General features: G+C 37.4%; 2 protein-coding genes across 7 annotated transcripts in view; one reads left to right on the plus strand and one right to left on the minus strand.

Annotated features, from left to right (window-relative positions):
• The window catches only part of LOC123322982 (titin), a 147,434-nt gene that overhangs the window by 15,886 nt on the left and 105,828 nt on the right, over positions 1–25,720 (plus strand). For 4 of the 5 annotated variants that reach the window (XM_044911117.1, XM_044911115.1, XM_044911116.1 and 1 more), the window contains exon 3: positions 1,091–1,564. In XM_044911117.1, coding sequence (XP_044767052.1) covers positions 1,091–1,564 — 474 coding nt within the window. Of the gene's footprint in view, positions 1–1,090; positions 1,565–13,668; positions 13,987–25,720 lie in introns of those variants that run through there. The other variant, XM_044911118.1, reaches the window with a different exon arrangement.
• Positions 1–25,720, minus strand: part of LOC123322985 (adult-specific cuticular protein ACP-22-like) — a 77,385-nt gene that overhangs the window by 5,698 nt on the left and 45,967 nt on the right. The window contains exon 1 of one of the 2 annotated variants that reach the window (XM_044911121.1): positions 13,123–13,438. The exons of the other annotated variant lie outside the window; for it this stretch is intronic. Coding sequence (XP_044767056.1) covers positions 13,123–13,260 — 138 coding nt within the window. The 5' untranslated portion in view covers positions 13,261–13,438. Of the gene's footprint in view, positions 1–13,122; positions 13,439–25,720 lie in introns of those variants that run through there. 2 annotated transcript variants of the gene reach the window in all.

Genomic DNA, 25,720 nt, shown 5'->3' on the forward strand with positions numbered 1-25,720 from the left:
GGAGAGTGATGAAAAATATCGCACAAATTCCAGCAAATACTCGGTTCCCTTAACCAGCGACAAAGAGGAGAATTCTGTGAAGCAACTGTATTCCTTCTAGGTAAATAGGTAAATGTTGTTCAGAAAACTTAGGATCATTTCTCTTCGCCGAAGTATCTCAGTCTTATAGAGCTATCGTCACGAAAGGATAAGCACAATGAAATACCATCAACTATGAAGTTCAATGATGATTCTTATAGCAGCGCAAAAGACATTTCAGGAGCTTTTACAAGTTTCTTTGAGTTTGAGTCTACGAATACAAGAGAAGAGATGATGATTCTCATGAGGAAAGGTGAAATTGGGGATACTTTAAATTCTTAGTTATTTCTGAGGAGAATCTTCGAGGAAGCGTCAAAATCTTGAAACAAAAAATAGTCTGTTGATCTGGATGGATGGTCCCGATGAGATTCCGCCAATATTCTTGAATAATTGTTACAATCCTCTTACCATTATCTTCAACTGATCGCTTCAGATTGTTGTCTGATTTCTCGCATCGTTGGAAGCTTTCGAAAATTTATTCAGCTTTCTTCAGATATTGAATTGAATTGAATTGAATTGAATTGTGGCCTTATACGATTTTCACAAAATCAGTTTTCAAACCAAGACACGCGTTTCGCTATCACAATAGCATCTTCAGAATACCACGTGGCCAGGTGGCCAAAAAGCTGGTTTGAAAACTCATTTTGTGAAAATCGTATAATCATCGTTTTTCCGATGCCGGAATCACCTTCCACAGTCCCGTACATAAAATTTTATCGAAATTCTAGAGGGTGTAACTATCTTGAATATTTTTTATAGAAAATTTTTGGTGAAATTACTTATTTTGGTGATTTCTACCTATGAAAAGACCTTGTATTTTCTAATCATGCAGCCTAGCACTATATCACTATTGTTCACTACAGCCTCAAAATGATGATGAGTCTTGAGTCCAGAGTTAATCCTCAATCCCTGTTCCCATTTCTATTATTCCGTATGTTCGCTATATATGTGTTCTTTATCTCTGTACGCTTGTTCTTTTGATATTCACCTCTTAACACCTGTCCATTTTCAGAGCAAGCAGTTCCGAGTGGAGGATCTCAAATCTGACGATGAATTTCATACTGCATCAGAATGCACCCTTCGTCATTCCAGATCATCCACCTACGACTCAGCCTCCGAGTGCGAAGCTCGCTACTCGCCTTGGTGGGAGTACGACAGAAACATGAACAAAGACATATCGAAAGAAAAAATGGTACTAGCTGTTGGATGCCCACAGTTACCACCGCCCGCAGAAGTACTGAAGCCGTCACCTGTTGTTCCTCCGGGTAAGATAGTCCATGAGGTGATCGAGACCACTCATATAAGAGTGGAGCATTCCCACACACTTGGAGTGAAGTCGTTTGTGCTGTCTTCTGAGACTGTTAGAGATAAGAATACACAGGGGTTCGACACTTCGGAATCTACCATATCCGTTGCTAATAACATTGATGTAAAAAGGGAGGATGAAGAGGCGGATGATGGAGGACTGTTGAAGAAACTAGAAGAGGTAAGAATTTTTTGATTCAGATAAAAAATATTCTTCAGTATACTCTCACTAAAGATTTTAATTGTGAAACCTTCTGTACACTCTATACAGGATGTTCTTAATTGTAGAAATGAATTCAATTTTGGAAAAAGGTACTTGTGTACCTACTATTTTTTTTTAATGTGAAATTCAATGCTCTTACGCAAGCCACTGAAATTGCTGAAGATGATATATTCAACGTAAAAAAAAACCTTAATGAGTATCCCTTCTCACCAAATTTCGTTCAAATATCTTCAACGCAGTGTATCCTGGAAACAAAGCATACGCCTGCAGGACCTTTTCTAGCCCATATAACTAAGAGAAAAATAACCTGAATTTATTCCCCAAGTTAAGGAAATAGCCTGTATATTATACAGGATCACCAACATCAAAGGACCTTTTGCAACCATTTGCAAATGTCTTTTCTCCTTCCTTACGTAGGGTGAATGGCGATTTATGAATCTAACGAGAGGATTCTTTCACAATATTAACGCTTTGTTACTGCATTATACTGAATAGCAAATTTTGAGGGTCGTAGATAATAGTATACAGGGTGAGTCTTTGACTCGAACAAATATTTTATCGGAAGATTCTTGAGGTCAAAAGGAAAACTATTTTCCCTTACCATTTTTTCCGAATCGGCTCAGTTTGAAAAATACAGGCTGTTGAAAAATCGTATCTCACACACGGCTTTATAGAATGAAATGCATTTCGGAATACAAGATATCACTCACGTCTCCCAGTTTTCTCATATTGTTACAACTACATACCATAAAAATACCAAAAATTCAAAGACTCCAACTCTTGAAATTTATTTGGACACTATTCAATGAATATTTGAAGGTTTTGTAAAATAAAAGTATTCATATTTTCTCGTATGGTGCGCTGTGTTCGAGTAATTTGATGTTCAAAAATTAAAAAGTTTCTTTGAAATTCAAAAATTGGCTACTTTGGCTGAATACAACTCTGTTTAAGAGATCCACAAATGTATCGTGTCACAGATTCAGCTAGTTATTCTGAAAGTAATTTTGTTTTTACAGGGGTGGCACAGCTCATTATGAAAACTTAAAAAGGCTATATCTTTTTATCCGGGCCGAATCGAAAAAAAAAACAAGAATCTACTGTTAAAATATTTGTACGAGTTAAAGACTCATCCTGTTCAAAGTATATCATTTCATGAGGAGGAGAAGTGTCACTTTTCAAGGCGAGCCTGTATGCCATTCTACCTAACATATGCAAAAATGTAGTTCACTTTGTGGAATTATTCTAACGTTTTTTTGAGCTACATAATCAGTCAAATACAATTCTTCTTTTTCTATCTCCATATTAGGCGAAATCGCCAGTTAATTCTTCGTCTTCTAGCCTAATGTGTGCTTAGGTTGTCGGTCCATCTTTTTCTAGGTCGACCCTGATTTCTGTGGCCTAATGAGGATTTGTCAAGTGCTATTCTGACAATTATTACAGCGCTCTTTCTGTCTATGTGTGTGTTCTTAGTACAGTTCATGTTTTTCGTTTTAACCGTTCTTGGTATGTTTTCGTTTATTTTGTAACACATTTCATATTGATATAAATATATGATAGTTAATTTTCTGGTTCACATCAAAGCATAACAACAAATGAATAGCAGAATAGTACTTAATATCGAAAATATAGAAAAAGGTAGGTATAGGTTTCACTTGAGAAAATTCTCAAAAATATCAGTATTTTAATATGTGATTCAAGGGAACGAAAGAATAATTCACGATTGTATGAGAGAGGTAATCTCACTAATGATAAAGCAGGATGCAACTAAATTTTGATCTGAAACAGATGTTCAAAGTGGAAACAACTAGTTTCCATATATTTCTTTTAATAATAATAATAAAAAGTGAAGGCGGTACTGCTGGGAACGGCGAGAACTGTAGGCAAGTATATGGGGAATGCAGAGGAACACACTCTGCATGCAAGAAGCCGAGGTGCGGCCCGAACCCGACCACCAGCACGATACCGAAAACCTGGAAAGGGCTCCAAAAGATCTTAATCCTTGATATCTGAGATATCTGGGATAAGTGAATGTTCCTCTGGAGAGGAGTGTGAAAGCCGCAAGGCTAAGTCATAAATCAACATTATTTACCCAACAGGAAGAATCCCAATTACAGGGTAAAATATACAGGAACATTTAAAAAAATAACGAAACTAGCAGATATAAAACAGTAAAAAAAATATACCATGAATTTTCTTGAATAATAAGTATTCAACAAAATTGCAACAAAAAAAACATATTCACATTACACATGCGAAACACTGGTGCACGCACCAACAAGTTTGTACGAGGTACCAATAAACAGAATTTTTGAAAATATGGAATGCATTAATAATGTCTCTTTTATGTTATGAAGGAATTTCAGGCGAGCTAACAAGTTGGGATCAAAATAATTAATTTGGATAATTTTCTCCCAAAACCTCATTTTTTATAGAAAAATCAGAATTTTTGACAAATTCTTAATTTCTTTTCATATTTTTTTTTTCAAATCTACATATATCATTGTATGTGGAAAACAGCATTAATTTCTTTTTCTTTAACTGTATTATAACAGATGATTATCAATATTAATAATTATCTAAATAAAAAAATCCGATTTAATCGATCTTCAATCAAGGTTGGTAATTGAACTAATTTTGAGAATTATTGATATCTACCTAATGCAGAAATTGGACTTATTCGACTTCTAGGTGTTGTAATAGCGCTCAAAATTGTTAATTAATAAAAATATATCTGAAACGTAATCCACTTTCACAGTATCTCAATACATATACGCATTATTCAATTATTATTAGGTGTATATTTTTAGAACTGAATGAATTGAAGAAATGTTTGGAACTTTCTAAAGAATTGACAATTCTAGAATCGTATATTATAAATACTTCGAACTGGATTGGAATGACATTTGTTGCGATTTTCAGTCAGTATGCTGTATCGCAGATTTATACTATTTCGTTTTATTGAAACCAACAAAACATTACGACAATTTAGTAGGATCTTCTTTTGTGAATTAATTCAATGTTTTGATGAAGCAAAATCAGAACGATTCGCCACAAACGGGACAAAATATATACAGGGTGAGTCTTTGATTCGTACAAATATTTCAACAGTAGATTCTTGGGGTTAAAAGAAACACTTTTTTAACCATTTTTACCGATTCGCCTTATGGTGAAAAACCATAAATAAAAGATATTTTTAGTTCTCTAAAATGGTTTTATTGAATTAAAGGAATTTCGTTTCTCATTTATTTGATGAATCTTTTTCACACAAGATATCAATCATTTCTACGTACCGGGTTTTTCACCATAATTTGATCCCCCCTTTATTTTTGTTACTAAAAGAGGTACAAAAAAAAGTTTTATACAAAAGTTTCACCATAAAAATAACAAGAATCCAACTCTTGAAACTGAGTTGGTCGCTATCTAATGAATATTTGAACGTTTTGTAAAATAAAAGTATTCCTCATATTTTCTCATATAATGCGCCATTTTCGAGTAATTTGATGTTCAAAAATTAAAAAGTATCTGTGAATCTGAAAAATTGGGTACTTTGACCGAATCCTTTTAAAAGTGTTTTTTTTTTTTGACCAAGAGGATCTATTGTTGAAATATTTGTAAGAATCAAAGTCTCATTATGTATATATGGTTGGTCAGATGAGTTCACGAGAAATAGTTTTTCCTCATAAGATAATCCTCGTTTTTGAAAACTAATCGATATACCAAGTGTTCAAGATAATTTTCCATCAATAGCTTGTTGGGTGTGGTGAGTTGTGTGTGATTTTTGAAATAACGGTTTTTTGTTACGTACATCTTCTTATTCTTCAGTAATCGATACACATATGGTATTGAATTCAGAAAAAACATTCGAAATGGCGGAAAATCTGCAATGTTCAAGATTGTGTATTCGATTTTTTTTTAAATTTCCATTAACAAATGTCTCCAAACATCAAGCACAACTTTTTATACACGTCCACAACGAAAAAAATTTTGCAATTCTTCGCTGTGCGGAAAAAATTATTGTGATAGAAGTGTATGAGAGATATTTGGAAGTTTATATGAACTATTACTTCATGTAAATATCAATATCAAACGGTTAAATAAACCGTTTGATATTTTTATTCTATTTCTATACTGATCTAAGGGATGAAAAATAGACTGAAGACGTGAATATGGAGAAAAGTTTATTAAATTTTTGTGAAAATTTTTAGAAAATAGAATTGAATCCAAAAATATTGGGATGTAACTGGAAACAATAATAAATTATAAGTACCTATTTGACCGAAACGATTATTTCGAAATCAAAGCACAACTCACCAAACTCAACACAATGTTGCTGAGAAATACACCCAGTCTTTTATCTCTTTTATATTTCGAGAACATGGCAAAAATATTTGTCTCGATTTTATCTATAGGTACGATTATGTATTTATTGTTGATGTTAACAAAGAAATTACATATTTCAAATAATTTTTTTTATCGATACGATAGTTTCTCTTGTAAACTTCCCATTTCGTGTTTCAATAGGTACAGTGTGTTTCACGTGAGCGTATCGCTGAATTTTGTAATTTATTCATTGAAGAAATGGAAAAATGGAACACTTAATATGATTTTTGTATTTTTGAGGGCGATTCAACTGTGCTGTCGGAAAACTTTCGACAGTGGATTACTGAAGAACCTTTTTGAGAAAAATTTTTCCTTATTTCTGTTTGTCAGACGATTTCTCACTTTATTTTTTTCGTTACTTGGTATCGTTGGCCAGCCAGTTGATACGCGTTACTATTACTAATGATACCCTTCTTGTATTAAGTATTTGAGAATTTATTTATTTAGGAGCAAAACATCCATTTCGGTTCATATAGAATGTATAGAGATTCCGTTTCTTTCAGTTCATTCCTTATTTATTATGATTGTTATCTACATCGATCAGACATATCCAGAGATAATAAATTATAGATTCCATTGGCTTGACACTTACTTATTTTTGTGTATTTTTATGTGTAATATCTTGAATGACATCTACATCCACCCAATTCGAATTCCAAAAATAAATGCAGATAAATAAAGTTGGAATATTCTGAATGTGCTCTTTCGCCAAAATATAAATTCCAACTCGATATTATTGCGTTGAATCGACGACCTTGGATCCTTTCCATGAATAAGTTATTTAGTCCTCTGAATTATTTGGAAGATGATTGAACTCCAAATGTCCAGAACATTCACAAATAAACAAAAATATTGTACCCAATCGGTTGACAAAATAACCTGATATAGAAGATGCGAGGGAAAAACCTAGAGTAAACAACAGAAAATAATCTACATTTTGGGCATATATTGGTGGGAAAAACTGAATACTTCAAGCCATGCAAGGCAGTTGTTAACAGAACACCACAGAATTATCAATTTTTGCTTCGAAGTTTTGCTACGAGGGAACGTACTTTTCAGTTTAACCTTTCGGTTAGCTTAAGCTGCCTGTAAAATCATCTATTATTCAGAAGTCTTTTCATTTTCAGTAGTGATATGTCGTGTTTCCGTTGTATTCGCTCATGGAAACAATTAAATTATCTGAGGAAATTGCTGACCAATGTTTGATTTTTATTGTTTTTTATAATAATCGAAGCCTCTCCTAGGTCATCAGTCATACATGAAATAGCTCATTGCAAATGTAATAGGAAATTCAGAAATACCTACATAGTTAAAAACGACACGTGAGTACAAATTATGAATTTTTTTGAATGCAATAGCTCACTTTCTGATCTTCAGTTTAGTCTCTCTCTTGGCTGCTTCGATATCACAGAGCACAGACTTGCTACATTTGTTGACCGCACTAAGGCCTTCGACTGTCTAGCTTATGATAAACCTTTTTTTAAGTTAAGAAAATTTGTGTTTGATGAGGCGGCGCTGAGATTGCTGAGAAGAGTTGAATCTTTTATTACAGAAAGGCATCAGTTGATCTGCTCGGGTGATAATCCTCTGACTTAAGACCAAAAAACATGGGAGTCTCTCAGGGATCACTCTTGGGACCAGCTTTATCTTTAATTATCAGATTATAATTCATTTTTCATTCATTCATTGCTGTATCCCGTTACCGGGAATAAATCTACAAAAAGAAGAAGAAAAAAAAAATAAAAAAATTCGAACAGACTTGTAACTTCTTAGTGCTAGTTGCGACTGTGTGCCCTCCTGTGACTAAAGAGATCCAACCGTGACCTGCAGATCCTTCCACACTCAGGGCATGGATAGTCTCCAACCAGATCTGGCCGCCGCTGTATCCTTCTCGATTCTCCATTATAACTGTGGACCAAAGACCTCCACTGTGACCTGTCTAACGCTAGTTGTTCCCAGTTATGATTAGCATTAACAGATTATAATACACCAGGAATAGCAACCACGCTTTTTGTGGACGATACTGCAGTTGCAGTTAAGCTTTCTATCGCAAAGATACTGATGGAGTTGTCGCGAGACACACTATTGGGAATGCTTGAGTGGTTTCCTTCGAATGGTCGGCGTATGAATGAAGACTTCGATGAACACAAAACAAATAATATGGTACTCAGACTTAATATGAGTGGTTGTTTGGGGTTGCTGGATTATGTCAAATTTCTGGGGACGCTACACTGACTTGAAGTTTGGACGAGACTAAGCTAAAGCATATTTTAGCCTATCTGAACACCCTATGACTTCTTTTGTCAATTCCGGTATGATTGACATCTCAGTAGGCCATGAAAGTCCCACTAGGCCTGGAAAGTCTAGACACAGCTTAATATCTGGTCACAAAAGATCTCTACCTATTTATGTAATTTCAATCACAGAACTGGAATATACAAAAATATACTAGAGAAGTATTTGAAAATGAGATTTATTCAAATTCGGAACGAATTGTTCAGCATTCAAAATTGATACAATTATGTTTTCTATTTTCTATTTGTTAGATAGAATCAAGAACAAAAACGGCAGTACAGAATTCAAGTTGTCGTCGATCAGTAAATAGATTCACATATAATAGGTCTATAGGTCAATGTTTATTCTCAATACCAACCTGATTTCCACAAAACAACATCCTTACGAGATATTATTAACTTAAATTCGATTTTCCATAGCCTTCTGAGATGCCATTCATTCTTGAATGGACTATACTAACAAAATGCTATATCTAGTACACACCTGGATATATAGAATAAAAGAATATACGGGGTGCCCCTTGGGTGGGTACATGGTTCATAACTTTTTTTCTGTACAAAGTATCGACAAACACTATATCGCCGAAAAACTCTTTAAATTGCAAAGGTGCAATAATGTACTGTGTGATGCATTTGAAAAAAACGATTTATGGGGATCTGTAATTTGTCAAATAAAAAACGGGAGGGTTTTTTAGAAATCTAGTAGGACGCTGTCGTAAAATTAGAATAAACTCATGAAACTAAAATGTTTTTTCTATTGCAAAAGACCACTTCACAAAAAACAATTCTGGTTATCTAGTGATGAAAGTAAACCGTCTGAAAAAAATGGGAAGGCTACTTATAAATGCTCAAATAGGTCACTGCTAATTTTCTTGTTAACCAGTGTCCAGCTCTAGAGAGTATTGCCTAATCAATTGAGCGCAAGGCTTAATTCCTTTAAACTATTTGGCATATCATCGGCAGTTGTCAGATGATCTCTGAAAACAGTTTTCTTCAACTATCAACTAGACCCCAAAGAAAGAAATCTTTAGGATTAAGGTCTGGGGATCGCACGGGCAAAGGAATTGTGCTCCTCTGCAAATCTGAAGGTCCTTATAGTTGAATTGACAGTTAGGCCATCATGCTCATCTTTCTATCGAAATTTTTCAAAAACATTTGTTCCCATAATTTTGTAGATGTCTCAGATTATACGACAGAGGCCTACTAGACTTCGCAAAAACCATCCACCTTTCTTATTTTGCAACATATTTGGCAAACTTCACACAAGCTTTTGAAAAATATCATGCAATGGTGAAATAGAATCCTTTCTATGTGTTACATTTGAAAAAATTGAGGTATTGCAATTTGAAATTTGTCATATTAGAAAATCGTAGTAGTACTCAACGGAACATCGACTTTGCCTTCATGTCAAAAGATACGCTGAAATTTAAGAACTCGACTGGTAAAAAGATGGTTGAGTTATGTTGAATAGTTCTGAATTTTTCTTCCATACAGACGCTGCTTTGACACATAAATAGGCATAATTAAAAAATGCAGGTAAATCTATGAACGGAGTGCGTTATGTCCAAAATTAACGGACAGTTAAGGATTTCAGTTAGGTTATCATGCACCACTTGATGGCTAACTTAAAGCTTGCGTTTTACAATAATTTTGTAATAATAAATAATGGAGGGTTCCGTACCCCTCGGTTCGATTTATATTTTCTAACCTTGAAAGGAATAAATGAGTTACTTTTTCGTCGACCTGAACAAAAATGACATCTTACGTACTAATTTCCAAACGAAAAGTCGGCTATTTTTGAAGGCGAGTACTTTTCGTACTGATTCACTTTTCGTACTGATTTACTTTTAGTCCGGCTTTCCATCACTCAGCAATATATTAGATCCCGGGCCGATTGAATCAATTTTGTGAATACAGAATTTGATGAAAACATAAGTGCCTGTGACTTATATGTGACTATGGATAACAGTACCACTTCATCAGAGCTCAGGGAAACGGCAATTCTGGACACCTAGATGAGGCCATAAATCGGATAACTTTATACTTTCATAAAGGTATGTGAGGTCGACGAAAAAATGTAATATGCACCTCGGCAAAAAACTGTCTATATTGTCTCGCCTGCTTGCTATCCTCGGCTGCGCCTCGGCTATCAATTTGCAGGCTCGACTATAATAGACAGTTTTTCGTCCTTGGTACATAAATAAATATTAACTAAAAGTAGGTTATTTGATCAGTTTCTTTGTGGAAGATGTGACATTTGTCTGAATTCGTGAATATAAACAGAACATAATTGAATGGGAAGTTTACAGTAATTCGGAATAACTTCGAATCATTTGGTTACTAATCAGTTAAAATTTTGCGATTCGATAAATATCTTGTGAGTGCCTACTGTTTGTGTACACATAGCAAGCAACGTGAATATTGGGAGCAGTTCGGAACCATCACTCTACGTACAACTTTTTGATTATGCATTCCTGTTGGATGAGCGATCAAATGCTCTATTTCATCTGAAACCCTTAAAACGGATCTTTTGGAAAGTCTGAATCCTTTGAAAAAATCGTAGTTGTCGTAAACCTCGAAATATGTAATTTTGTGTATGACGGATCACTTTAGGTCGTCGAGGTTCCTCTTCATCACTGATATTTGCGGTAATATCGAAATCCCATATGTCCATATTAACAATCTATAACGATGTTTGAATCAATAAAACAATTTTTGGTATCTCCACTCTTTATTATTAGGGGAAGTACGTACAAAATAACATGGTGTTTTTTCATCATATTTCTTTATTCAATGCATTTTTAATCACTCTCCTTGGTTTTTACTCATTTTAGGTTCATTGACTATCAGTATCAAAGTCTTTTGATTAAGCAGGAACTATAATAAAATATATATTAAGAAAAAATGAAACCGATCACAAAAACCATTTTGTCCATAGGGTACGGACAAAATGACATACTAAAATATTAACAAAACCATTCACAAGTATATCGTTTGGTAGACTTTGGGAGATCAGCGCATAAGCATCAGCCCAAAAGAGAACAAATCCTACATCGTAACCAACCCTCACCGAGCTAAAAAAGTGAAAAAAAATCTTCGCTTCTTGAGCTATCATCTATCTGAGCAGTTGTACGGTGTCTCGATAGTCTCAATCTCTTTTCTGATGGTGGAGTGTTGGTAGCAGGAATATTTCTTTCATCATCAGGTTGATGTCTCTTCTTTTCTGCCCGTGGATCCTGTGGTCCGTTTTTAGCAATAATTTCTTGCATGTTTGGAGCAGAAGTTGGAAAAAAATTACCTTTGTCTGGTTTAGATTCTTTCTCTTCTTCCTTGGCCTCGATTGAACTGGTCCTGTGGTGCTGGCGAAATAGTAGCAACTGGATATGTCAGTGATTGGTACCAGGTCTTTTGTCTTTTGTGAGGAATTAACTCTATCGTTATTTGTTGACGTTGGATGTGAAATAGATTCAGCATCGGTACTAGCATCTTTTTGGACTGAAGAAGTGTTGACATATTCAGTTGATGGCAAATGTGAGCTGGGAATAAGTAATGTCTGAAATATCCTTCTGATTCAACGGAATATAGATTGTTCCTGCAGGTTCAAATGTGTAGTCTGGAAAAATATCAGGATTGATGGACCAGATTCCTGTCTACTTGAAGCCTACTTGCATTCTGAACAGTTGCAGCTTTTTCACACGCTTCATTACACAAACAGCTAGTTTGTAAATGAGTCGCGTTTCAAAAAACTTTATGTGTTCCGCTAACCCCAGCTCAATTTCAGTTGAAAATATTTTTTTGAATCTTCCTAAATCTTAAGATTTACACACCAAGGTTATGTCTATATATGTCTTCTAAGCGTCGCCTGAGAAATACCAAATGCTTCCCTTCCTTTGCTTCCATGTTTTATAATAGCCTTACTCATAGATTCTTGGCTCCAAGACTGTCGATTAGTTTTTCTTTCGTAGTTTTACGGCATGTCATTTGAACAAAATCATAAATGTTTATTAACAGAAACTTAACGGACGAAATGACATACTGTGGAGAAAAGAGAAAATCACTGTAAAATGATGACTTCAGGGCGACTGTGGCAAGGGCGTTCAACATTTCACAGTATTGTGAATATGGCTGCCTTCACATATGGTACAGTTGCTGGAAAGTCGCTAAAGCAAACCAATTTTGAAAAACGGCCACTAGGTTATTTTGTACGTATTTTCCGTATTATATCGTTGATTGAAGTATGCTTTAAATAGCGATTATGATTTATATTTTGAATGAAATTCATGAAAAAAATTCTGTGATTTCATTTCAGCTTTCATACTTCAGGAATTGGTTAAGTTTATTGATAGTTAACCACTCTTTGTGTGATTGTGTAACGCCTATAACCTGTAAAATTCACTAAACCAAAGGTTAACCTTCGATCGTGAAAGAGGGCGTGGCAAAGTGGCAAATCCTAAAATGTTACAAAAACATAGTCGGCTGCCATTTGAAAAAACACAACCTATACACATCCTGTATACATATGAAAATATATCTAGGTTATGCTCATTCTCGAGCCTATTGTTTAAAGAAAAAATATGAAGTCGAAAGCTTGGACAGAAGCAGAGTTATGGACCCTATATGAAATTTTCAACCCGTACGAGTATTAGTCGTAATAGTTTCTTATCGAAGCAGGGCAATCTCTGAATTCTGGGCCCCCTACGAAACCAACAGATAGGTAATACGAATGGTCTCCACACCAGCGCTACCTCTGTCCATTGAAGAAAAATGTCACCAAATGTTTCTACAGATTCCTACGAGTGTACAAGTCCCACTTTCGAACTAAACCACCTAAAATTAACATACCATATCATATGTATACATATCGCGTTTGTGTTGTCGCCTGCTCGAAATCTTTGTTGTCCTCAAAATGTCCTTGGGCACGAAATTTTCTGAGTGAGAAAGATGTCTTATTTCCCCCAGCAGACCACTTTTACGCTCCATCGGCAGAAATAAGTCGGATGAAGCATTGTGCAGCCAGGATCCCGTTGCGATCCAAATAATTGCTCAATCCTCCTTTATGGCCGCGAATATAATTGGACATTCCCGTCTTTTTTCCGTACTCGAATTCTAATTAGGATAACGAGGTGAAAATATCGTTCGTCTGCCACACCGTATCAACATCTCGCAAGAACCAATTAACATCATTTCCAATATGGCCAAGGAAAAGAAGCGTGACGTCACTATCCGGTTGCTCCTGCAGATAGAATGATGTTCGGCTAGAGTTTAACTTCTACAACAAACAATATCCAAGTATTACGCGCGAGAGATCACAGACGCGCGGTGTGGTCATCGGGACGATGCAATCCGCGAAGCAAGCGGCGACCAAGATCGCCCCGCGGCAGGCAGTTGTTTCTGCGGCATCCCAGGACTTTGAACGAATCGATTCCGAACGAAAATAAACTCCGTATTTTTTCCGACTTGCCAAAAACCAGATCGAAAATAAACATTCGATAATTTTTGACGGTTTTTGAGTTCGCGATCAGTGACGTCTTCGAAACTTTTCGATATCGAGTGCTGAATATTATAGCCGAGTGAAAGGTGAAGATGGATTCCGATAAAGGTGAATTACAGACGCCGTCTATTTCTTCGGCGATGGCCAAAACGACCACCATCAGTACCATAGCGGTACAAAGTGGGAAGACGAGGATAGTTATCGCTCTGCTGCATGTGAGTGGTTCCGCCTTGTTTCGAAAAAAATATTGTCTCGGCGAAAACTTACCGATCTAACATACGCACCCACCACTTTTAGGTTAGTGGGCCATGAATTGTCAATAGAAAAAACCTGTTTGAAGTGCATCTTTACGAAATATTCACTAATTAGCAAAAATATTCTTCGTATCGCCACCTCAGATAACCTCTACCAAAGTTGTCAACAAATTTTCATCCTCAAATATTTTCATCGTATTTTTGAAGAGTTACAAAAATAGAGTATGACGGAGGGACTGAAATTACTTACGTGAAACGCGGAAAACCGGGAACTTTGCGCAGTTATAGCTCCCTAACTGAGTATCTCTTCTCTGACATTTGCATAACTGGATTCCTTAAATTTTGAAAAGAATCCTTGCTTCAGAATCGTCATCGGAAGCAGGTCGAAGACATTGAGGATTAGAAATGGATAATTCATGAAACACATGGATATATCGTTTTTGAACAAACATGAAAGTTGTAAACATCATGTTCCATATACTGATTATCAAAATACATAATGGACACCAAAAACATGGTTAATCTTTTGTATGAGAAGTATGCACATGAAATAATTTTGTTGCGAAAGCCTGGTTTACAAGAAAGCAGTTTGATTGTACAGTAACTTTTGTAGCGGTGTGAAGTTGGCTGACAATTTCTAGCTGACAGAATCCCGAAGATACCCGAAGCGGCGACGGCCGCCAGTGGCGTACCCCTACTATTATTTTCGCCGAAAAATCGCTTCTGCATTACGAAATGAGATTAGTAGTGGAAATAATATAAATATTTGATGTTTGGCATATATAAATTTGATAATTCGAACAATTCGTTGGAAAAATGAATTTGTTCGATATAATTTTTCGATCAATTGAACTGAAATCGTCTAGGCGCGAAGTTTAATCTATATAAATTCTATGTTTTTATCAGTTTCAAGATAAGATTTTCACTCAGATGATGGTCAACTATTCAGGATTCATAATCCGTAAAAAACTTTACTTGCACCCCTTGCAAACTACCCTTTTTCGACCCTTTTCCGTATAAAACACCGAATTCGCGATATAAAGCGACGCAGTCAGCTGACCATAACTTCTATGTTTTTATCAGTTTCAAGATGAGATTTTCACTCGGATGATGGTCAACTATTCAGGATTCATAATCCGTAAAAAACTTTTCTTGCACCCCTTGGAGACTACCCTTTTTCGACCCTTTTCCGTATAAAACACCGAATTTGCGCTAGGGAGCGCGCAGTCAGCTGACCATAACTTCTATGTTTTTATCAGTTTCAAGATGAGATTTTCACTCAGATGATGGTCAACTATTCAGGATTCATAATCCGTAAAAAACTTTACTTGCACCCCTTGGAGACTACCCTTTTTCGACCCTTTTCCGTATAAAACACCGAATTCGCGATATAAAGCGGCGCAGTCAGCTGACCATAACTTCTATCTTTTTATCAGTTTCAAGATGAGATTTTCACTCAGATGATGGTCAACTATTCAGGATTCATAATCCGTAAAAAACTTTACTTGCACCCCTTGCAAACTACCCTTTTTCGACCCTTTTCCGTATAAAACACCGAATTCGCGATATAAAGCGGCGCAGTCAGCTGACCATAACTTCTATGTTTTTATCAGTTTCAAGATGAGATTTTCACTCAGTTGATGGTCAACTATTCAGGATTCATAATCCGTAAAAAACTTTACTTGCACCCCTTGGAGACTACCCTTTTTCGACCCTTCTCCGTATAAAACACCGAATTCGCGATATAAAGCGGCGCAGTCAGCTGACCATAACTTCTATCTTTTCATCAGTTTCAAGATGAGATTTTCACTCAGATGATGGTCAACTATTCGGGATTCATAATCCGTAAAAAACTTCACTTGCACCCCTTGGAGACTACCCTTTTTCGACCCTTTTCCGTATAAAACACCGAATTCGCGATATAAAGCGGCGCAGTCAGCTGACCATAACTTCTATCTTTTTATCAGTTTCAAGATGAGATTTTCACTCAGATGATGGTCAACTATTCGGGATTCATAATCCGTAAAAAATTTTACTTGCACCCCTTGGAGACTACCCTTTTTCGACCCTTTTCCGTATAAAACACCGAATTTGCGCTAGGGAGCGCGCAGTCAGCTGACCATAACTTCTATGTTTTTATCAGTTTCAAGATGAGATTTTCACTCAGATGATGGTCAACTATTCAGGATTCATAATCCGTAAAAAACTTTACTTGCACCCCTTGGAAACTACCCTTTTTCGACCCTTTTCCGTATAAAACACCGAATTTGCGCTAGGGAGCGCGCAGTCAGCTGACTATAACTTCTATGTTTTTATCAGTTTCAAGATGAGATTTTCACTCAGATGATGGTCAACTATTCAGGATTCATAATCCGTAAAAAACTTCACTTGCACCCCTTGGAGACTACCCTTTTTCGACCCTTTTCCGTATAAAACACCGAATTCGCGATATAAAGCGGCGCAGTCAGCTGACCATAACTTCTATCTTTTTATCAGTTTCAAGATGAGATTTTCACTCAGATGATGGTCAACTATTCAGGATTCATAATCCGTAAAAAACTTTACTTGCACCCCTTGCAAACTACCCTTTTTCGACCCTTTTCCGTATAAAACACCGAATTCGCGATATAAAGCGGCGCAGTCAGCTGACCATAACTTCTATGTTTTTATCAGTTTCAAGATGAGATTTTCTTTCAGATGATGGTCAACTATTCGGGATTCATAATCCGTAAAAAACTTTACTTGCACCCCTTGGAGACTACCCTTTTTCGACCCTTTTCCGTATAAAACACCGAATTTGCGCTAGGGAGCGCGCAGTCAGCTGACCATAACTTCTATGTTTTTATCAGTTTCAAGATGAGATTTTCACTCAGATGATGGTCAACTATTCAGGATTCATAATCCGTAAAAAACTTTTCTTGCACCCCTTGGAGACTACCCTTTTTCGACCCTTTTCCGTATAAAACACCGAATTTGCGCTAGGGAGCGCGCAGTCAGCTGACCATAACTTCTATGTTTTTATCAGTTTCAAGATGAGATTTTCACTCAGATGATGGCCAACTATTCAGGATTCATAATCCGTAAAAAACTTTACTTGCACCCCTTGCAAACTACCCTTTTTCGACCCTTTTCCGTATAAAACACCGAATTCGCGATATAAAGCGACGCAGTCAGCTGACCATAACTTCTATGTTTTTATCAGTTTCAAGATGAGATTTTCACTCGGATGATGGTCAACTATTCAGGATTCATAATCCGTAAAAAACTTTTCTTGCACCCCTTGGAGACTACCCTTTTTCGACCCTTTTCCGTATAAAACACCGAATTTGCGCTAGGGAGCGCGCAGTCAGCTGACCATAACTTCTATGTTTTTATCAGTTTCAAGATGAGATTTTCACTCAGATGATGGTCAACTATTCAGGATTCATAATCCGTAAAAAACTTTACTTGCACCCCTTGGAGACTACCCTTTTTCGACCCTTTTCCGTATAAAACACCGAATTCGCGATATAAAGCGGCGCAGTCAGCTGACCATAACTTCTATCTTTTTATCAGTTTCAAGATGAGATTTTCACTCAGATGATGGTCAACTATTCAGGATTCATAATCCATAAAAAACTTTACTTGCACCCCTTGGAGACTACCCTTTTTCGACCCTTTTCCGTATAAAACACAGAATTTGCGCTAGGGAGCGCGCAGTCAGCTGACCATAACTTCTATGTTTTTATCAGTTTCAAGATGAGATTTTCACTCAGATGATGGTCAACTATTCAGGATTCATAATCCGTAAAAAACTTTACTTGCACCCCTTGGAGACTACCCTTTTTCGACCCTTTTCCGTATAAAACACCGAATTCGCGATATAAAGCGGCGCAGTCAGCTGACCATAACTTCTATCTTTTTATCAGTTTCAAGATGAGATTTTCACTCAGATGATGGTCAACTATTCGGGATTCATAATCCGTAAAAAACTTTACTTGCACCCCTTGGAGACTACCCTTTTTCGACCCTTTTCCGTATAAAACACCGAATTCGCGATATAAAGCGGCGCAGTCAGCTGACCATAACTTCTATGTTTTTATCAGTTTCAAGATGAGATTTTCACTCAGATGATGGTCAACTATTCGGGATTCATAATCCGTAAAAAACTTTACTTGCACCCCTTGGAGACTACCTTTTTTCGACCCTTTTCCGTATAAAACACCGAATTTGCGCTAGGGAGCGCGCAGTCAGCTGACCATAACTTCTATGTTTTTATCAGTTTCAAGATGAGATTTTCACTCAGATGATGGTCAACTATTCAGGATTCATAATCCGTAAAAAACTTTACTTGCACCCCTTGGAGACTACCCTTTTTCGACCCTTTTCCGTATAAAACACCGAATTTGCGCTAGGGAGCGCGCAGTCAGCTGACCATAACTTCTATGTTTTTATCAGTTTCAAGATGAGATTTTCACTCAGATGATGGTCAACTATTCAGGATTCATAATCCGTAAAAAACTTTACTTGCACCCCTTGGAGACTACCCTTTTTCGACCCTTCTCCGTATAAAACACCGAATTCGCGATATAAAGCGGCGCAGTCAGCTGACCATAACTTCTATCTTTTCATCAGTTTCAAGATGAGATTTTCACTCAGATGATGGTCAACTATTCGGGATTCATAATCCGTAAAAAACTTCACTTGCACCCCTTGGAGACTACCCTTTTTCGACCCTTTTCCGTATAAAACACCGAATTCGCGATATAAAGCGGCGCAGTCAGCTGACCATAACTTCTATCTTTTTATCAGTTTCAAGATGAGATTTTCACTCAGATGATGGTCAACTATTCGGGATTCATAATCCGTAAAAAATTTTACTTGCACCCCTTGGAGACTACCCTTTTTCGACCCTTTTCCGTATAAAACACCGAATTTGCGCTAGGGAGCGCGCAGTCAGCTGACCATAACTTCTATGTTTTTATCAGTTTCAAGATGAGATTTTCACTCAGATGATGGTCAACTATTCAGGATTCATAATCCGTAAAAAACTTTACTTGCACCCCTTGGAGACTACCCTTTTTCGACCCTTTTCCGTATAAAACACCGAATTTGCGCTAGGAAGCGCGCAGTCAGCTGACTATAACTTCTATGTTTTTATCAGTTTCAAGATGAGATTTTCACTCAGATGATGGTCAACTATTCAGGATTCATAATCCGTAAAAAACTTCACTTGCACCCCTTGGAGACTACCCTTTTTCGACCCTTTTCCGTATAAAACACCGAATTCGCGATATAAAGCGGCGCAGTCAGCTGACCATAACTTCTATCTTTTTATCAGTTTCAAGATGAGATTTTCACTCAGATGATGGTCAACTATTCAGGATTCATAATCCGTAAAAAACTTTACTTGCACCCCTTGCAAACTACCCTTTTTCGACCCTTTTCCGTATAAAACACCGAATTCGCGATATAAAGCGGCGCAGTCAGCTGACCATAACTTCTATGTTTTTATCAGTTTCAAGATGAGATTTTCTTTCAGATGATGGTCAACTATTCGGGATTCATAATCCGTAAAAAACTTTACTTGCACCCCTTGGAGACTACCCTTTTTCGACCCTTTTCCGTATTAAACACCGAATTTGCGCTAGGAAGCGCGCAGTCAGCTGTCTATAACTTCTATGTTTTTATCAGTTTCAAGATGAGATTTTCACTCAGATGATGGTCAACTATTCAGGATTCATAATCCGTAAAAAACTTTTCTTGCACCCCTTGGAGACTACCCTTTTTCGACCCTTTTCCGTATAAAACACCGAATTTGCGCTAGGGAGCGCGCAGTCAGCTGACCATAACTTCTATGTTTTTATCAGTTTCAAGATGAGATTTTCACTCAGATGATGGTCAACTATTCAGGATTCATAATCCGTAAAAAACTTTACTTGCACCCCTTGCAAACTACCCTTTTTCGACCCTTTTCCGTATAAAACACCGAATTCGCGATATAAAGCGACGCAGTCAGCTGACCATAACTTCTATGTTTTTATCAGTTTCAAGATGAGATTTTCACTCGGATGATGGTCAACTATTCAGGATTCATAATCCGTAAAAAACTTTTCTTGCACCCCTTGGAGACTACCCTTTTTCGACCCTTTTCCGTATAAAACACCGAATTTGCGCTAGGGAGCGCGCAGTCAGCTGACCATAACTTCTATGTTTTTATCAGTTTCAAGATGAGATTTTCACTCAGATGATGGTCAACTATTCAGGATTCATAATCCGTGAAAAACTTTACTTGCACCCCTTGGAGACTACCCTTTTTCGACCCTTTTCCGTATAAAACAACCGAATTCGCGATATAAAGCGGCGCAGTCAGCTGACCATAACTTCTATCTTTTTATCAGTTTCAAGATGAGATTTTCACTCAGATGATGGTCAACTATTCAGGATTCATAATCCGTAAAAAACTTTACTTGCACCCCTTGCAAACTACCCTTTTTCGACCCTTTTCCGTATAAAACACCGAATTCGCGATATAAAGCGACGCAGTCAGCTGACCATAACTTCTATGTTTTTATCAGTTTCAAGATGAGATTTTCACTCGGATGATGGTCAACTATTCAGGATTCATAATCCGTAAAAAACTTTTCTTGCACCCCTTGGAGACTACCCTTTTTCGACCCTTTTCCGTATAAAACACCGAATTTGCGCTAGGGAGCGCGCAGTCAGCTGACCATAACTTCTATGTTTTTATCAGTTTCAAGATGAGATTTTCACTCAGATGATGGTCAACTATTCAGGATTCATAATCCGTAAAAAACTTTACTTGCACCCCTTGGAGACTACCCTTTTTCGACCCTTTTCCGTATAAAACAACCGAATTCGCGATATAAAGCGGCGCAGTCAGCTGACCATAACTTCTATCTTTTTATCAGTTTCAAGATGAGATTTTCACTCAGATGATGGTCAACTATTCAGGATTCATAATCCATAAAAAACTTTACTTGCACCCCTTGGAGACTACCCTTTTTCGACCCTTTTCCGTATAAAACACAGAATTTGCGCTAGGGAGCGCGCAGTCAGCTGACCATAACTTCTATGTTTTTATCAGTTTCAAGATGAGATTTTCACTCAGATGATGGTCAACTATTCAGGATTCATAATCCGTAAAAAACTTTACTTGCACCCCTTGGAGACTACCCTTTTTCGACCCTTTTCCGTATAAAACACCGAATTCGCGATATAAAGCGGCGCAGTCAGCTGACCATAACTTCTATCTTTTTATCAGTTTCAAGATGAGATTTTCACTCAGATGATGGTCAACTATTCGGGATTCATAATCCGTAAAAAACTTTACTTGCACCCCTTGGAGACTACCTTTTTTCGACCCTTTTCCGTATAAAACACCGAATTTGCGCTAGGGAGCGCGCAGTCAGCTGACCATAACTTCTATGTTTTTATCAGTTTCAAGATGAGATTTTCACTCAGATGATGGTCAACTATTCAGGATTCATAATCCGTAAAAAACTTTACTTGCACCCCTTGGAGACTACCCTTTTTCGACCCTTTTCCGTATAAAACACCGAATTTGCGCTAGGGAGCGCGCAGTCAGCTGACCATAACTTCTATGTTTTTATCAGTTTCAAGATGAGATTTTCACTCAGATGATGGTCAACTATTCAGGATTCATAATCCGTAAAAAACTTTACTTGCACCCCTTGGAGACTACCCTTTTTCGACCCTTCTCCGTATAAAACACCGAATTCGCGATATAAAGCGGCGCAGTCAGCTGACCATAACTTCTATCTTTTCATCAGTTTCAAGATGAGATTTTCACTCAGATGATGGTCAACTATTCGGGATTCATAATCCGTAAAAAACTTCACTTGCACCCCTTGGAGACTACCCTTTTTCGACCCTTTTCCGTATAAAACACCGAATTCGCGATATAAAGCGGCGCAGTCAGCTGACCATAACTTCTATCTTTTTATCAGTTTCAAGATGAGATTTTCACTCAGATGATGGTCAACTATTCGGGATTCATAATCCGTAAAAAATTTTACTTGCACCCCTTGGAGACTACCCTTTTTCGACCCTTTTCCGTATAAAACACCGAATTTGCGCTAGGGAGCGCGCAGTCAGCTGACCATAACTTCTATGTTTTTATCAGTTTCAAGATGAGATTTTCACTCAGATGATGGTCAACTATTCAGGATTCATAATCCGTAAAAAACTTTACTTGCACCCCTTGGAGACTACCCTTTTTCGACCCTTTTCCGTATAAAACACCGAATTCGCGATATAAAGCGGCGCAGTCAGCTGACCATAACTTCTATCTTTTTATCAGTTTCAAGATGAGATTTTCACTCAGATGATGGTCAACTATTCGGGATTCATAATCCGTAAAAAACTTTACTTGCACCCCTTGGAGACTACCCTTTTTCGACCCTTTTCCGTATAAAACACCGAATTCGCGATATAAAGCGGCGCAGTCAGCTGACCATAACTTCTATCTTTTTATCAGTTTCAAGATGAGATTTTCACTCAGATGATGGTCAACTATTCAGGATTCATAATCCGTAAAAAACTTTACTTGCACCCCTTGCAAACTACCCTTTTTCGACCCTTTTCCGTATAAAACACCGAATTTGCGCTAGGGAGCGCGCAGTCAGCTGACCATAACTTCTATCTTTTTATCAGTTTCAAGATGAGATTTTCACTCAGATGATGGTCAACTATTCGGGATTCATAATCCGTAAAAAACTTTACTTGCACCCCTTGGAGACTACCTTTTTTCGACCCTTTTCCGTATAAAACACCGAATTTGCGCTAGGGAGCGCGCAGTCAGCTGACCATAACTTCTATGTTTTTATCAGTTTCAAGATGAGATTTTCACTCAGATGATGGTCAACTATTCAGGATTCATAATCCGTAAAAAACTTTACTTGCACCCCTTGGAGACTACCCTTTTTCGACCCTTTTCCGTATAAAACACCGAATTTGCGCTAGGGAGCGCGCAGTCAGCTGACCATAACTTCTATGTTTTTATCAGTTTCAAGATGAGATTTTCACTCAGATGATGGTCAACTATTCAGGATTCATAATCCGTAAAAAACTTTACTTGCACCCCTTGGAGACTACCCTTTTTCGACCCTTCTCCGTATAAAACACCGAATTCGCGATATAAAGCGGCGCAGTCAGCTGACCATAACTTCTATCTTTTCATCAGTTTCAAGATGAGATTTTCACTCAGATGATGGTCAACTATTCGGGATTCATAATCCGTAAAAAACTTCACTTGCACCCCTTGGAGACTACCCTTTTTCGACCCTTTTCCGTATAAAACACCGAATTCGCGATATAAAGCGGCGCAGTCAGCTGACCATAACTTCTATCTTTTTATCAGTTTCAAGATGAGATTTTCACTCAGATGATGGTCAACTATTCGGGATTCATAATCCGTAAAAAATTTTACTTGCACCCCTTGGAGACTACCCTTTTTCGACCCTTTTCCGTATAAAACACCGAATTTGCGCTAGGGAGCGCGCAGTCAGCTGACCATAACTTCTATGTTTTTATCAGTTTCAAGATGAGATTTTCACTCAGATGATGGTCAACTATTCAGGATTCATAATCCGTAAAAAACTTTACTTGCACCCCTTGGAGACTACCCTTTTTCGACCCTTTTCCGTATAAAACACCGAATTCGCGATATAAAGCGGCGCAGTCAGCTGACCATAACTTCTATCTTTTTATCAGTTTCAAGATGAGATTTTCACTCAGATGATGGTCAACTATTCAGGATTCATAATCCGTAAAAAACTTTACTTGCACCCCTTGCAAACTACCCTTTTTCGACCCTTTTCCGTATAAAACACCGAATTCGCGATATAAAGCGGCGCAGTCAGCTGACCATAACTTCTATGTTTTTATCAGTTTCAAGATGAGATTTTCTTTCAGATGATGGTCAACTATTCGGGATTCATAATCCGTAAAAAACTTTACTTGCACCCCTTGGAGACTACCCTTTTTCGACCCTTTTCCGTATAAAACACCGAATTTGCGCTAGGGAGCGCGCAGTCAGCTGACCATAACTTCTATGTTTTTATCAGTTTCAAGATGAGATTTTCACTCAGATGATGGTCAACTATTCAGGATTCATAATCCGTAAAAAACTTTACTTGCACCCCTTGGAGACTACCCTTTTTCGACCCTTTTCCGTATAAAACACCGAATTTGCGCTAGGGAGCGCGCAGTCAGCTGACCATAACTTCTATGTTTTTATCAGTTTCAAGATGAGATTTTCACTCAGATGATGGTCAACTATTCAGGATTCATAATCCGTAAAAAACTTTACTTGCACCCCTTGCAAACTACCCTTTTTCGACCCTTTTCCGTATAAAACACCGAATTCGCGATATAAAGCGACGCAGTCAGCTGACCATAACTTCTATGTTTTTATCAGTTTCAAGATGAGATTTTCACTCGGATGATGGTCAACTATTCAGGATTCATAATCCGTAAAAAACTTTTCTTGCACCCCTTGGAGACTACCCTTTTTCGACCCTTTTCCGTATAAAACACCGAATTTGCGCTAGGGAGCGCGCAGTCAGCTGACCATAACTTCTATGTTTTTATCAGTTTCAAGATGAGATTTTCACTCAGATGATGGTCAACTATTCAGGATTCATAATCCGTAAAAAACTTTACTTGCACCCCTTGGAGACTACCCTTTTTCGACCCTTTTCCGTATAAAACACCGAATTCGCGATATAAAGCGGCGCAGTCAGCTGACCATAACTTCTATCTTTTTATCAGTTTCAAGATGAGATTTTCACTCAGATGATGGTCAACTATTCAGGATTCATAATCCGTAAAAAACTCTACTTGCACCCCTTGCAAACTACCCTTTTTCGACCCTTTTCCGTATAAAACACCGAATTCGCGATATAAAGCGGCGCAGTCAGCTGACCATAACTTCTATGTTTTTATCAGTTTCAAGATGAGATTTTTACTCAGATGATGGTCAACTATTCGGGATTCATAATCCGTAAAAAACTTTACTTGCACCCCTTGGAGACTACCCTTTTTCGACCCTTTTCCGTATAAAACACCGAATTCGCGATATAAAGCGGCGCAGTCAGCTGACCATAACTTCTATCTTTTTATCAGTTTCAAGATGAGATTTTCACTCAGATGATGGTCAACTATTCGGGATTCATAATCCGTAAAAAACTTTACTTGCACCCCTTGGAGACTACCCTTTTTCGACCCTTTTCCGTATAAAACACCGAATTCGCGATATAAAGCGGCGCAGTCAGCTGACCATAACTTCTATCTTTTTATCAGTTTCAAGATGAGATTTTCACTCAGATGATGGTCAACTATTCGGGATTCATAATCCGTAAAAAACTTTACTTGCACCCCTTGCAGACTAACATTTTTCGACCCATTTCTGTAAAAAGCTCTGATATATACAGATTCGATAATAAAATTGGTGCGTTATCAATTAATCAATTAATTTATATTACAATATCTCTAGATGACCACCTGCGAACTAGGGAAGTTGCAAAACACGTGTGCGCCTTCTTCCTATTGGATAGAAAGGGGCAATCTTGACATATCTGATTTACGACATAATGCGCTTGCTTTGAAGATGCCGCCGTTTGGAAGAAAGCTTGTCGTTTTCATGAGGATGGGTAAAACCATATACAGGGTG

The sequence above is a fragment of the Coccinella septempunctata genome, chromosome 1 (assembly GCF_907165205.1).
Source record: "Coccinella septempunctata chromosome 1, icCocSept1.1, whole genome shotgun sequence".
Classification (NCBI taxonomy): domain Eukaryota; kingdom Metazoa; phylum Arthropoda; class Insecta; order Coleoptera; family Coccinellidae; genus Coccinella; species Coccinella septempunctata.